Source organism: Gallus gallus, chromosome 1, assembly GCF_016699485.2.
Source record: "Gallus gallus isolate bGalGal1 chromosome 1, bGalGal1.mat.broiler.GRCg7b, whole genome shotgun sequence".
NCBI lineage: Eukaryota > Metazoa > Chordata > Aves > Galliformes > Phasianidae > Gallus > Gallus gallus.
In genome coordinates this window covers 140,398,402-140,414,587 of record NC_052532.1, presented here as the reverse complement: position 1 = coordinate 140,414,587, position 16,186 = coordinate 140,398,402, and the positions used below count along the sequence as shown (strand labels likewise).

Below are 16,186 nucleotides of genomic sequence, written 5' to 3'. Positions count from 1 at the left end.
GATCACTGAGCAGTGTAATAAATCACTTCCTGTTTATGGAAAATATTCCTGAAAGGTCTCTTCAGTTTTCTGATTCTTCACTATTGGCTCCTTCAGACTTCAGGATAAACCAATGTAAGCGTAATCTGAAATACATCAAATGGAAGACTTATGCAAATGTACTGTTTATCTGCTCTTACAATGACCCAATCTCAACATCTCCATTTGTACACTCTGACATTCTGACTGCATTCCAACTGGCAGAATAACACCTGATCTCTACTAATCACTCTCGTTAGCAGTTCCTCTTCAGCTGAGTAACCTCTGTTGGTTAAGTACTGATCATCTGAAGGTCTCACCCCAATATTTCAGTGAACTAAACACTAGTTCAACAATTTTTTATTTTTTTTCCATTTTTGCTAGGCCACTGGGTCATGTTTCTTGCCTCTTTTTAGCCGTAGTGGAGTTTCCCACTGAGGAAAAGATAAGGAATATTCTCTGCAGTTAGCAAAAGACTAATATTAAGCTGCCTAGATCTTCAGGAACATAGATATCATAGGAAAAATGCTTGATCATGACCTCTAGAAGAACACTGATAACTAATTTTCTTCCCAGAAGTGGAAGAAAATTACTTTCGAAATTTACTGAAAATGACTTACTAAAAAACAACTCAATACATGCTGTGTATTTTCAGGATTTAAAAGCAGTGGCCATCTGCAGTTACTTAGAGTACTGAAATAAAAATGCCTAAGTTAAAAAAAAAATAGTTCACCAGGCTAACAACAAATATTCCATCAACAATGCAATATTCTTCTAGTGTAATATTTTCTAAGAACTGCACTGTACTTTCCTAATCTTTCTAAGAAAGTATCTTTAGTCTGTGAAGGAAAATTATATTAATTATATATTATATATACATAATAATTAATTATATTAATCCATAAATATGTTATTGTCCTTGCTACTGAAAAATCCAAAGACAATGAATTCTTCATCTTCATATAGAAAATGAAATAATTTTAAAAAAGAAAATCAGTTCCTTAGGCTTTTCTGAGTATCTGGTTACCAGTTCAGTTGGTATCTAAAATACAGACTGAATACTGACCCATAATTTCTGTTTCTTCCAGAAGGAAACAAGAAAATAAGTACAAAGATAGGGAAGACAGTGTTTTATGAAGGAAAGTCAGACCTGCTCTATCGCTGCTATTTCACTCCCTCCCTCCCAATTTTCATGATTGTTTAGATCATTATTCTGAAACTTAAAAACTCTAACTTCACACAATGAAACACTGAAAACTCTGTTTAGCCTTATGTCCACGTGCTGAGAAAGTACTGGGAATTTCACAGCAAGGACAGAGGCAGACTAAAATGCAGCAGAGCCGCAGTGGTTCTGCTGCACAGAGCCTTGGCAGCTGCTGGGAAGGAATACAGCAGAAATATGCACCGTGCTGCTCACCAGCTCCATAGACATGCCAGTGGAAGGCTGGGGAAAGAAAGTGCACTAGAAAAATATTTCCTTGCTGATGGAATCTTCATTGTTATTGTAGTGAACTATTACCTTTTCTTTTTAATTTTATTGTTATTATTATTATTACTTAGGCACTTTTACTTCAAAAGTCCCAATAATTACAGGTGGTTACTGCTTTTGAACCCTGAAAATCCATGTCATGTATTGAGTTGTTTCCAAATAAATGTACTACACTTCTGGGAATAAAATCAGTTTCCAGTGTTCTAACACTGCAGTCCTGAAGAAATTTCAGAGACAATTTGGGAATTATCACAGAATCATAGAATGGCTTAGGTTGGAGGGAACCTTAAAGATCATCTAGCTCCAACCCCCAATTTTCTCCAGGTGAGAGCTGAATTTCATTCTCTTTTATTATGGCTATGCGAATTTATCAAGTAATGGGACTCTGTAGACTGAAACAATGCCGGGAGCCTGGCATCCACACTATGTGTTTCAATGTTTTTACTTCAGGTTAACTCTAGTCCTACAGCTCCTTATGTCTGCAACTCTTTAGATGCACTTTTGGGACATTTTCAGTGGAAAACAACCCAGGTGTGAGCTCCCAGATTGCGCTGTGACATGAATCAGAATTCAGGGAGAGTGAGAGTAGGAGTAGGTGGGAGATGTGTTTCCAAAGCACAGTCCTGACCTGAAGTAAAATGCTAATGTAGACATAGCCTCAGGGCAACTGCCTGTACACAGTTCAAGCAGTTGAGATTTGTGAGCTATGTGCTCAAGTGTGTACAGTCACTGCAAGAAAGTGTTGTGTTCTAACTCTATTAAGACACAAAGTGAAGCAAAGAATTTGAAACAGAAGCAGTCCTTTGAGGTGCATAGCAGATGCACATCACTATGCACTTCATGTTATGGGGCCCCCATGTTGCTGAATTATGGTCATATTTCAGTTCCTAACAGCACCATTACTTGCAGAAAAACAAACACTGTCAGATCTTCTGCTTGTCCTTAGAGTATCATTAAATGATTTCAGACGTCTCTTTTACCACATGTATTTTAAGCTCCATTTTCTATCCTATACACAAGACAACAACTTTAGAGTAATCCAAAAAAAGTTTGATTAAACTCACAGACCTCTTATTTCTCCCTGTGAACCTACTGATCTTCCCTATCGGTCATGACTTTGATACAACTCAGACATATAAATATTTCCTACAGATGTAAAACAAAAGATCTTCTATCCTTGCGCATCTAAACTATAATAGAGGAGAGGAAAAAGATTTATTCATCCTAAATATTAGCTCTTTTCAAGTTAGGCCTATAAGAAAAACTATGAGAAAAGTTCAGGATATAAATACTTGAGTTCCCAGTAAAAATTTAAGAAGGGATATTTTTATATTTTTCCAGTGATGGATGCAGTCAGAAATAAACAAGAAATTAAAAAATTAAATAAATAAATAAATAAATAAAAGTTTAAATAAATATTTTGAAAGGCACTCAAATTCATGCTTATAATGCACAAACTAGCATATTTTTGCCTTTTAAAACATTCCAGAGGAAATACAATACTGGCATTCACAGAACCACAGGATGGCTGAGGCTGGCGGGGCCCTCTGGGTCCCTCTGGTCCAACCTCTCTTCATCAGGGCCACCAGAATAGGGTGCCCAGGCCCCCATCCAGGCAGCTTTTGGAGACCTCCAAGGAGGAGAATCTACAGCCCCTGGGCAGCCTGCGCCAGTGCTTACAATGATACATAAGTAACAAAAACCTTAACCTCCAAGTAATCACAGCAATCAAAAGATTCTGGTATTAAAAATAACACATAAGCAAGCAAAAAAAAAAAAAAAAACTATTATGAAAAGGGCAAATAAAGAAGCAGAAATAAATATAATCTGAAATATTCTGACTGCACAAATAGAATATTTAAGAGAGCTTCCCCATATTCTATCGAGTAGCAGAGGTACATGGAATTTTAGGTAGTTTTGTTCCAACCAGTGATCCAAATTTCAGTCCAAACACAGAGAAGTTCTCCACAATGAGTTAGGAAGACCAGTGTAAAGCAGTAGTAATGTGTATTAGAGAATCATAGAATTGTTGAGTTGGAAGGGACTCTTAAAGGTCATAAAGTCCAACTCTGGGCAATGAACAGGGACGTCTACAGCTTGATGAGGTTGCTCAAAGCCCTTTGCAGCCTGACCTTGACAGTATCCTTACTGTGATACTGACAGATGCTTGTGTATTCAACATTTTCTGTGGAGCATTCCTGAATTCATGTTTTGTTTTTTTTAAAAAAAAAGTGCTCAAAGTAATTTGCATTTCCAGACCAATCACAAAAAAAATAGGAGACTTGAGACCAAAAAAAAAAAAAAAAGACTATTTAGAAACAGCAGTCATATTCCCCTATTCTTCTAAAACTGCTTCTTAATTTTAAAGAATCCAAGACATACTGAAGACTTTCATCGGACTTTCCTTCAGTTTAGCTTCTTTGAGATACTTGATCCTACTTCAGTAATTTTCTTGTTGCATCTCCTGTTAGACACACACACATATATAGATCACACATACACATTTGCGTGCATAATACCCATAATTTTTATTTAAGATGAGTCACTGTTAAAATTACTACCTGTTTTGTGAGCACCGAAATTTATTACAGAGGAAAATGTCTGTTACCCCATCCATTCTTCAACTTACACTTAAATTCTGACTGTATTTACACCAGCATAAATACACTACAGCAATCAAAGCAGCTTCTCTGAATTTAAACACACAGTACTATTATCAGCATCTTTACCAGCATCTCTCTCCTGTTAACCTTGGTGGAAGACCTACACAATTGTTAGGAAAAAAAGCAAAGGAATTCTCCTTTGCTGCCTTCAAGATTTTTCCCTCCTAGATATCTGATCATGTTAAGCTCATATTTTCTATACTGTGACAGCAAGAATCAATAGAAAAAGACAATAGGATCAAAACCATGCACTATAATGAAGAATAAGTCAAAACAAACAAGTAAATAAACAAAATCCATTAATCTGAAAAACAAATTAAGTAACAAATTAATAACATCAGTCAAAGACAATAAAATAAGTACTTAAAGCACCTGCTGCATATTTCTTTTTGGAGCCAAGGTTCCTAAGACAAGACAGCCTGAGTCAGACACATCCCCTTGATTTCATATATTTGAGTTTTATCCATATCATGTACCTCCTTCTGCTCTCAAAACAGTATTACATTTAAGTGAAGCCACTCTCTTAAGTGAAGCAAGTCCTGGTTTATGTCATTGCAAATCCCTGACAAAAGGAAAATTGGTCTATATTTACCAGTGATTGTATGTTAAATTCCCATCTGCCGTACAGAGACTGGCTTGCAGTGCAGATACGCAGGTCACATCCCAGGAATCAATCTCAGCTGCTAAATTTTGAAAAGCTATTGTTGCAGTAATGATTTAATATTGTTAATGCAGTGAGGCTGCAAAAATGTATATTTATAAGATTGAGCTTTAACATTTATAAGATTTAAATAAAGACAAAAGAATCCATAATGCACTTCTAACTGAATTGGGATATAAAACAGCAAGCCTCATTTCCTGAACTCTAGTGATACACTCCATCTTGTTAGCTAAACATAGCTTATAATAGGGGTCATTTCCCCAGGGGCTGTATAACAGAAAGTGTAAAGGGGAATAGGAGAGAAAAATAAAAAAAATTAAAAAAAAATTTAAAAAATTAAAAAAATTTAAAAAACATAATATAATTATTTTAAAAACCTAAAAACTGCTTTTAAGATAATTTGGCCAATATTTCAGATGTACTATGTTCAACAACTTCTTCTTCATAACATTGGCCCAAGTTATGACAGTTCCGTGTATAAATATTATTAACAAAAATTTACACCAAAGCAGAATGGGTCTGGAAATTAACATCTCTCTTCTCTGAATGCACGAAGGATTTAAAAAGCCATCCCACAGGACCTTGGCTGTGTTCTTGTTTTGCTTTTTTTAGGTGCAGAATCTGAAGCTAGTGCAATCTAGTCTGCATATATCCCTGCTCCATCTATGTAGCAAAATGGACACAGTCTTTCTGTTCCTGGCAGCACGTGCTGGACCATCCCTATTCTAAGGATCCTGGGTGCTCAGCATTCTTGTTACCTTCTGTTAGAAAACTTTGTCAGAACTGACCAGTCTCAATTTAAAGTATAGTACCATGATACAAACGTCCTGAATATAGTGTAAAAGAAAAACATTACAGGGTGTTTTATAGTTAAGTGGTATGTGATTTGTAATATTCCAAATCAGTTTTCACCTAACATGAGTTAAGAAGAAACTTTCCACACTATCAAAGGATTTTCTGCCTGGTATACTTCATGAATAGTATGCATACCGTGCCAATAATTTTGATATTTATGGTGTTTTGTTTGTCTATTACTACACACAGAATATGTAATTGACTTTTAATATATAATTTAAAGCATTCTAAGGTTGCTCAAATTCTTCCTTAACAGAACTATTTATCTAAATAAGTAGGACTCATACAGAATTAGTTTTTATGAGAAGAATCTACGAATCTAACCCCTGAAATACGGAGATCAAGCTAACCAATAGAGAAATAATCATTAAATCAACATTCAGCAGACTGTGGAACTCTCTTATCCTCCTAAAAGAATGATGAATAAAATGAGAAAAACTATTTTTCTAAGCATCACAAACAATCCATCTTTTTCTCTTTCATTTAATAAAGAACATCCTCTGCTTTTGAATTGCTAATATCTTAAAAATGCAATAAAGATACTTCATAGTGATTTTTTACAGAGATGGAGTGTGTTGACATACCTAAGATACCATTTACTTAAATGTTCAAGCAAACTGAAGGCAAGATCTTATCCAAAATGTTGAGGAGCAACAGGAATTAAATACACACTTATAAAGCATTCTAGCTACTGCATTTTCTCCCTTGAACATGAATTCATCAGAACTGCAATATATTGTAAATTCTAAACTACAAGTATAACATAATATTCCTTTTAGTCTAATTTTAAAGGATAAAATCTAAAATATATTGGCTTGGCTAAGGAACTTGCCTAAATTGTTACATTAAAAAAAAAAAAATCACTAAAATGCCGGACATATCCAAAACATTAAATTAAGACTTTTTATTGTTTCTATTTGTAAACTTACCCTCATTTCATTGAAACCAATTAATATATTCACAAAGGTTTCCAAACTTTTCCAGCAAAATTTCTGAAAACTCAGACCCACCTATACTGTTTGTTGGTAACTTCAGATCATTGTTTCTACTGTTTTTAACCAGGAAGTTTTCTTCTAATGATGAAATATCTGAATGATTTCTTAACATCAGTCTCCACAAAAGGTGAATGCTCCCATCAGGGTCTCCAAGAATGTCAAAGAACCATGAAGTTCATATAAAACTGCTGCAGTTTACCTATAATAATATTTATTTTCACCACTTCTCTCAGTATTTGGTTGCATTCAACCAGTTCTTCAACAGGTTCTCTTGTAAAGGCTTCAGGACAGTGTTATTTCTAACACAGCTTTCAAGACGTCCATCAGTTTGGATGAAAGACAACAGATGAAGGACTGGAGAATACTAAGCGCTGACCAACTTCACTTCAATCATGTTTACATCATGCCATGCTCTCTTCACCATCATGTATTGGTAGTTCACCAGATACCATTATCTACTGGGAGTTCACTGGAAATAGCTCTTCAATGCCTACATTCTAAAGGAACAGTTTTTGCCTTTCATGTATCTGTCCTGTTTACAAACAAGAGTGGATCAAAAAATATAAAAATAAATGTAAATCTGGTCTTTTTCCTTTCTTACATACTTTCAAATCAATAAAATCTCTCTTCAAACCACCATATCACAAGGGCCTAATACTACATTTGTATTCCTTTGATTGATGCTTTAAGTGAAGTTTACCAAACTGTCACACACTCTCACTTAGTGATGTTTGCATTACAGTTCTGACAAGAAAAGTGTACAGTGAAAAGTACAGTATGGTTATTTTAGTAAACTGGCACAAAACCCTAAGAACATATGCCTCTTGATTTAGGCAGATTAGATAGGCTTGGGAGTTCCTCCTTTCATCTAAGGGAAGAAAATGAAACTTGGTGTTGTTGTGTAGTATGGTTTTTAAACTGCAAAAGTTTAAGTAGAAGCTGTTGGCCTTCTCTCTCCTGAAGAAGTGATAAAATTGCAGTTATACGAGGCCCCTTCTTATTCTCATCTCTAAGAAGCAGATTGCATAGCTCACACATACTTCAGTGGCAGATTATAGTTATCAGAGACGTGAAAGAGGGAGATTTCACTAGGTTGATGTGAAACAGCACAAGTAGAAGGATTTTATAGACTTTCTCACAGTTAAATTTTTGCATATGAACACAATTTCATCCAGACTTATTTTTTTTAATGCCAAAATCACTTTGTTAGGATTCACCTAATATGAATGTAGAAGTCCATAGTGAAGGTGTGTTGCATCTGAGATTAAGGGCACTTTAGAGACAATGAACAGCTAAGAGGTACCAGGACATAATCCATCTGATTTAGTTTAGATGTCTACTTCATTGCAAACTGACTCAGACTTTAGAATTACCTATGTAACTCCACTGACTACAAAGAAATTCTGAATTTTTCTATCTGATGTAGATATCCATGCTGTGGATGTCAGTTTGGTCAGATTAATTCCTTAACTTTTGTGTATTTTGGAGCAATTTGCAAATTTGCAAATTTGGCTTCTAAGTTACTTCCTCCTTTTCAGGCAATTCATAGATCTAAATATATCATGGATTTTAGTGCAAGACTGAAGTGATAAATTACTAAGTATAGACCAAATGATTTTTAGGCAGGATAAGTGATAGAACTGTAATTTGCATTTTGATTACTTTTCCTAGAAGAACACGAAGAAGCAAGACTGCTGCATGTGCTACAAAGTGCATGTGAACTTTAGTACTAGATGCAAAGAACTAGTGAACAAAATAAAATTGAGGGCTGACCCATGACATCTCTAGCTATGTGACTTTGATATCCCGAATTGTTAAGTGTTGGCTGTAGAATTATAATGGAATTCACTTCAACTCCCCTGTGCCAGTCATCCACAGGCTTTTTCACCTAAACCAGGAATGAAGTACCCATTAACACTATGAATAGGATTAATATCTGCATGATTAAGTAAATGAAAATTCTGAAGTGCTGAAGTTAGGTGGGATCAACTAAATTCTAGAAAGAACGCTCTGAGAAATGTGTTTTTTGGGGAGTGGGGAGATCTAATCCTCATCCAGCAAACCATTTAAGCAACAGAACGGCTATAAACATATATAGTCTTCAGTGCTGTTCATCCAGGTCAAAAAGGAAAAAAAAAAGAAAAAAGAAAAGAAGATGATAGAAATAGATTGCTGAATCAGGATTTCAGACCAAAATACAAAGTCCATTAGTGTGTAGTAAGCTTTACTCCTATTAACATACCAGTGCACTAATGCAAGACCAGATTTATTACATTCATCCACATATTTATCTTAAAGTAGTTCTAAAAAATAATTAAAATTCTACATTTTTAAATTCAACTGAACAAATAACATGCAAACATCAATTTATACGATCACGTTGATGTCATGGCATTTCAACCAAAGCTTTTAAAAATGCATGCATTAAAGTATCATTTTTTTTAATAAAGCATATTCTTCACTTTAAAAAGATCTCTACCATAAATGTTTAAACTAAATTATGTTAAATTCAGGACATTCTAAGAAAGCATTTGTTCAGTAATTAATGCCTATTTTTTGCCAGTGACAGACACTGGCCATAGGTGCAGATTTCTGAAGGTTTAATTTCTAAGACTTTCTTCTGGTTAGCTTAGGTATCACTCTTGCCTAACATATAAATATTGTGTGATGTGTAATTGAAATGTCTAACTTTCAGGCAGATGCTGGTCTATGTGACCTTTTGTAACAGAAGGGTTCTTTTATCACTTGAGCTTTTGGTTTCGTATTTCTCATCTGCTCTCTTCTGCCAGTGTAACCAAGAATTTAAATCAAAATCTAATTAGACTACATATGCTGTTTAGGAAAAAGTTCTTGAAAAAGTCATGATTCATTATAGGCTTTGATATTTCCTGATAAATTAGAACAAATGTGATTTTAATTGTTTTAAATTACTTTCAATCATCCTTTTACTCAAATAAAAGGAACTGAATGCAACTCTTTGATTAAAAAAAAAGAAGAAGAAGAAAAAGAAAAAGAAAAGAAAGAAAAGAAAACCTGATAACAGAAGAACCATCTCTAGGTTCACATATTTCTGATACCATTATCACAAACTTCTAATAAAAAGTTGTTAAATGACATTTAATTCCTGCAGGAAAAACAAAAGAAGTTCTCTGTGTACACATGTTGACCATCTAGGATGTGAATAAAAGTTTGCTTTTTAGCAATGTTGAAATAAAAAAAAAGTTGGTATATTTTAACATCTATCCTTTGATATTCTAGTAGCAAAACTGAATGTATTTTAACTATGATGCACTTACCTCATTCACATCTTGCAATATTCTAACTGACACTACGGCAGGCCACATATTTAACTTTCACTGGATTAAAAAATGATGTGTCCGTAAATGATAACCAACTGAGAGGTTTTGTCCAAACGCAATCAATATTAATAAATATATTTGGGAAAAAAAGAAAAAGTGTTGGTCTCAGATACTTTTTGCAAACATGTAAGTTATATTACTGAAAAAAAAAAAAAGAAAAAGAAAAACTTTACATGAGTATGGCCTACTTAGTTATTTGACCCAGTTGTTAATAAGAAGTAGCCAGAATTTTCTTTTATTTCAGAGAGTGATTGTCTACTCTTTTAAGAATAAGAACTTGAGTATTTCCCCTGATAGATAACTGACAAGCCATTATGAGGAACTGTGTCTTCTAATGCCAATCCAATACAGTCCTCTATTAATTGTTTGAATGCAGTCCTGTGTCATGCTGCATGTAAAAATGGTACTCTGGAAACTTGCATTACAACAAGAGAGGTTGTCAATAACAATTTCTGTAAGCATAACCATTGGTTTTAAATGCACAAAAGAAAATTTTATAAAATTGAAAAATAAATAGATATAAAGCAAGAAAACAGAAATGTAAACTCAGATTCTCCATTACTTCATTACTTTCATGAATCAGTAAATTTAAAGCAGTTTATTTATGTCACCTGGTTGGATATGTAATGCATTCATATAGGCATCCTACTTACTGTTTAGTCATTGTTGATCTGTGATTATCAGAACAAGAAAAAACACATGTGAAGACATCAGATTTCAATAATATTTTTACAGAGTAAGTGGAAGATGGATTTGCAGAGAGACAACACTAACATCCAGAATTTCTATACAACGTACAATGTCTACTGACATTCTTAATTATATAAGTTGCACATGCATATTCATTGTTACAATGAATATGTTATCAATAATAATAGCTTTCAAAATATCCTCTCCAAATTCTCAGCATTTTCTGTCATTTTTTTAATGTAATACACCTCACTGAGAAGTTTAATAAGATGACCTTGAGTACAGAAAGGCATTTATTTAGAATGAATATATCTATATATTAAAACAAAACAAAGAATCACCATATAAGATAGCTGAATATGAACCAATAACCTAAATAACTCCTGACTGAAAATAACTTTCTGCAATACAAAACACTTTATTTAAAATTCTCTTCAGGGACTAGGAGACATGTAGTGAACACAGAGTATTTTAAAAGCTTTTTCTTATGATTTCAGATAAAGGAATAACAATACAGAGCTGAAGTTTTAGAAATGGACATCAAAATTATTTTTATACGATCTGTTTTCTATAAACAAAATTACATAATTGAATGACATAACCTGCCGGACTATTTACTTTGAGAATTGACATTGCTGAAGGTGGGGGGAGACCGAAAGGGGGGGACTAATACTTGATTAAAAGTTTCAGGTTGACTGATATCCAGTGTAAACTTTATTGATGTTGTCATCAGGTATAACTAGTCACCTGTATGAAAAGCTCTCTTCTTCTGTGAATGAAGCAGCTCTCTTACAATACTAGTGATCTCTTAAATATAAATACATTATTTAACAAGCTTTTTATTTTACTAAGCCAGTGCTTACACATATGATAACAAAGGCAAGTCAGTATTCTTAGATTTTTGTTTAATAGAAGGTAAAAAGCATCTCACCACATAAACCAATCAAATTATATGTACCTCAAGTGCATAGTTAGATGTCAAGCTATTTACTACGCATAAATGTTGATTCTTATGCTAGAAAGTATCTAGGTCTCCAATGCTCTAAAAATTAATATTTAGGTACAGAAAAAGAAAAGAAGAAAAAGAAAAAAAGAAACTATGTCTTGATTGAATGTATTAGGTACAACATATATAGAATGCCAGTACTTCCAGTGAAGCATTGCAATGCCCATTTTGTTTTACCAATCACCACAAGTTTCTAGCTTCACCTGCACACACTTCAGTACAGATCATGTATAAACACATTAAAGCACGTGACTAGCAGAGCACTGGGCCCGCTAAACACTCAGCTTCATCAGCGACCAGAGTGAACCAAAAGAGACCAGCAGCACCAACTCGGGGCGCACGTGGCACAGAGCGGCTCCCCGCAGCACGGCTCGGCTCCGACAGCCTCCAGCTGCGGGCGCTGCCCTGCAGCACCACGGACAGAGGCCTCCCCGAGCCCGGCCAGCGCCACGCAAGTCTACAAAACACGAAGTTGCACCCTTTTCTCATTGCTCTTATTAATAACGTTATTTTCCGTCCGCAATATCTCATTTTTTTTTAACACAGATTGGTTGGCCAGATTCTCAGGACACAATTCCATCAATTGACGAGTCTTAGCATTCAGAACTGAAGATCTGTCATTGACATTATGCTTGTTTAGTTTGCTTGTATATCTCGTGTGTTTTATTTCAGCAGCTTCTTGCCCATCCTTAGAAAATCACTTATCCTCATTCAGTCTTCAAAACGGAATTAATATAGTGTATATTTGTTACCGTGAGTATTTTCAGAACCTTTTATATCTCGATAGATTGTAGATCAAAAACACAATTTGTGGTTAAGTTCAGCCTGATTAAATAGCAATACAAAAGAAAATCACTTCAAGCCTGAAGATTCATTTGGCAGCCGAGAGCAGTAGGTCAATTTCTAGGTTAAGGAGTTACTGAAATGGCAAAGATGTCCTCACAGCAGTAGACATCTATTTTTATTTGACATGCTTTTTATTTATCCAGTTTATGCTTTTTTTACTTAAATGATTCACTCTGGAAATATATTTACACCACCTGTAACTGAGTGCATAAAACATACGTGACTCCAGAAACAGTGGAGTCAAAACAACTAATGAAACTGCTTCACTTTTGTCAGGTTTAATGGGGGGGGAAGGTAACTTTCTCACTTTACCCAATGAGAAAACAGGATATTTCAGCTTCTGGAGGGGCTGAGGATTGATTTTTCAGTCAAATATATGAGTAAAGTACACCTGAACAGGAAGTAGGCTGCTTTGGGGATGTGCTGTCACCATTAGGTGATTTCAGAAGGCCCTGCTGAAGTTATGGAGCACTGAGCTATTGCTAGGCCTTCTGCTCAGTACAGGGATTTGTATGCACTGTTGTGCTCCACTGCTAAAGCAGTACTGGTTCAGATCGGTTAATGTAGTGCTACGGTAGTTGAGTTAATCCAGTTCATGTTAGAAACCATTCACCTGTCCTGGCACTCAATAAATATATGAACGGGGAAAATAGTATGCGGATAATTATTTAAAGTGCAAAAGATAACACTTTTTTCTCATCTTCTCCAGTCTTGAGAATTAGGCCAACTAATCTTGTGCAGAAGTACAGAGAAGACAACAACTCCAAAGAATCAAAGTGGGACCTTGCCTTCCAGCAGAGGAAACCAAAAACCTCTTCGGACATCTGAACACACACTGCTGGCCCCAAAGCCAACAACCAAGTCCTAAAGAGATGTTGTCACCAGACAAGGGTCACCATCACTTCCCAGCCAAGGATCACAACACTACCCGCACACATCCACCTCCTTCTCAAGCCCTTCCCGCTCCATAGACGCGGCCGAGCACCTGGAGGCAGGGTCCCGTCCCCGCTTCACCGCCCGTGGGGCCAAATGGGGACAGGAACCGACCCTCAGCCCCCAGCCGCAGCCAGAGGGCGATCCTCCTTCGAGCATAACGCAGAGCCCGGCCACCCCGCGCCCCTCACCGACCCCGGCCCCGGCTGCCGTCTCGGGCCCCGCTCATTGGCATGCAGACCCCGTCGCTGCCTGCCGCCAAGCCGCATCCCAGCCCGCTGCTCGCCGGCAGCCGAGACGGAGCCAATCGCATATTCATGAGGAGGGGGAAATCCAGCTCAGCACTCCCAGAGGGCCGAGAATCGCTCTTTTATATTTTTAACATTCCCCCTCTGCCTGCCTCCTTTCCAGCAGCGCTCACCCGGGGGCTCTGCGCAGAGGCCCCGGTTGCTCCCACCCGCGGATACCGGCCGCCGACGCCAGGCGCACCCCGAGCATCCCCAAAGCGGAGCGCCCGCACAAGACAGCGCAACGCGCGGAGGGACGGCGCGACACGCGCAGACAGAAAGCACCCCGGCAGCCCGCCGCCGAGGAACAGGAAACACAGCAGGGGCTCCTACCTTACAATCCTCAGGACACGATTTCACCGAGTACTCATCCGACTGTAAATACTTCTGGAGCATAACCTCAAACTCTTCGTATTTCTCCTGAGCGTGCTGGTCGTAGCGCTGGTAAGCCTGGACGCACTGGCTGCAGGAGCCTCCCCCCCTCAGCACCACATCCAGACTGCAGTTCAAAGTGTCCGGATTGGACAACCCGGCGAACAACTCCCAAAGTGTGTAGGAATTACAAAAGGAAAGGTAAAAATCCGTCAGTTCCCAGCCGGGCGCTGGGCTCTGCCCCGCGCCCCGCGGCCGCCCCGGGTCCCCCCGCCGCCGGCACACTGCCTCGGCGTCCCCCACGCTGAAGCAGCGCCCGGACGAGCGGCCCGGCGGGGGGCACGTCTCCGGGGGCGCGGCAGTGGAGTTCCCCAGGAAGGCAGCCTCGCCGTGCCGGGGCTCGCTGCCGCCGCCGCCGCCGCCGCCGTTGCCGGGGGAGGGCGGGAGGGAGGGTTCGGGGGGGGTGAGGAGCCGGGGCGCGGGGGGCGACGGTTCCCCCATGCCCGGAGGCAGCTCCGGCTCCGCGGGCTCCGGCTTGTCGGGCGGCGGCTGTTCCTTCTCTCCGGTGCCCGTGAATTTGGCCTCGGCGCAGAACCACAAGTGATCAGAGAGCAGGACCGTGAAAAACAAGAGCGATGCCAGGGACAGTCGCCATTTCTGAGCCCTCTCTGAATCCGCGAAGGGTTTCTCGTTCTCCCGGGATGCGAACCAGATTTTTAAGCCGTCGTCATACTGCCGACTGCACATCCAAGCACCCCTGGTCATATTTTGGGAACGCACAGCCCTGGCCGACTCCACCGTGAGGGCTCCTTTGCCGGTGTCACCACAATATGCATTGACTTAAAAGATTGGGGGGATTTTCTTGCCTGTCTTCCTTTTCTCGCTCGCTCGCTCGCTCGCTCGCTCCCTCTCTCTTCCACTCTCCCCTTCTCTCTCTTTCTCCCTCTTCTTTCTTCTTCTTTCTCTTCCTCTGAGATAGCGTCGGGGTTGGCCGGTGGCTCAGCCTTGGTCTTGCCACACGAAGCAGCCCCAGTCCATCCACCGCGGAGTGCCGCGGAGAAAGCGAGAGCGGTAACGCAGAGAGAGGAGGAGGGAGAGGAGATGGTGGTGGTGGTGGTAGTTGGTGGCGGCGGGGCTGCGCGACTGGTCCTTTCCCCTCTCACCCAGGCATGGTCAGAGCGCAGCTCTCCATCTCCCTCCCGAGAAAAGCCCTCTGCCCCCGGACAGCCGCATGCCGCGTCCCCCGCTGCCGACGGACGGCTCCGGGAGGGCTCCTCGCCTCCTCTTCCTCCCCGTCGCCGCCGCCGCTCCTCTTCCTCAGCCCCGAGCCGCGGCACAGATGCTGCACCGCTGTCTCCGTCTCCGCTTTCTCCTCTCCCCCCTCCGCTCTAACTGGAGAGACGCTGCTGCAGGGCTCCCGGAGCGCTGCCGAGGATGCTGAAGAGGAGGAGGAGGAAGAGGAAGAGGAGGAGGAGGCTGCCGGGGCCGCCGCCGCCGCTGGTGACAATGGGCTGCGGCTGCCGCCGCTGCTGCCGCCGGGCGCGGTGTCCCCGGGCGCACGGGGCGGAACTGCCTGGCTGGGGGCCCCCGATGGCCACAGGCATCTTGGGCCCTTGGGCTAAGTTGCCGCCATCTTCGTCCTGGAGAAACACTTTTTTGGGGGGAGCTCTGCCTTTTGCGTCATCTCCTCCCGCGCCGAGATCTCTCTATCCTGGCGCATTGGCAGCAGCAGCAAGTCTGCCTCCTCCTGCTCGAGGAGGAGGAGGAGGAGGAGGAGGGAGAGGCACTGGGGACCACATGGCCCCTCCAAAGGGCCTCCTCAGTGCAACTCCTTCCACTCGCCTCCCTGCTTCCCCTTGCTGAAGGCACTGCTCAGATCCACGCTCCAGCCCTCTCTCCTGCAGGGTCTCCTTCCCCTGAGTCCCCAAACACCGTGTCCATTCAGGGTGACGGCTGCTGTCGTGTCTGTCCTGGTCTCAGCAAATCACAAATGGCACGTGAAACCCCAGGGG

The 16,186-nt window shown here is 40.0% G+C and overlaps 1 protein-coding gene across 1 annotated transcript in view; it reads right to left on the bottom strand.

Moving 5' to 3' along the window:
• Nucleotides 1-15,679, bottom strand: part of FAM155A (family with sequence similarity 155 member A) — a 444,312-nt gene extending 428,633 nt beyond the window's left edge. Inside the window, exon 1 of the mRNA XM_001231424.6 lies at nt 14,136-15,679. Coding sequence (XP_001231425.1) covers nt 14,136-14,939 — 804 coding nt within the window. The 5' untranslated portion in view covers nt 14,940-15,679. The remainder of the gene's footprint in view (nt 1-14,135) is intronic.
• Between the last annotated feature and the right edge of the window lie 507 nt (nt 15,680-16,186).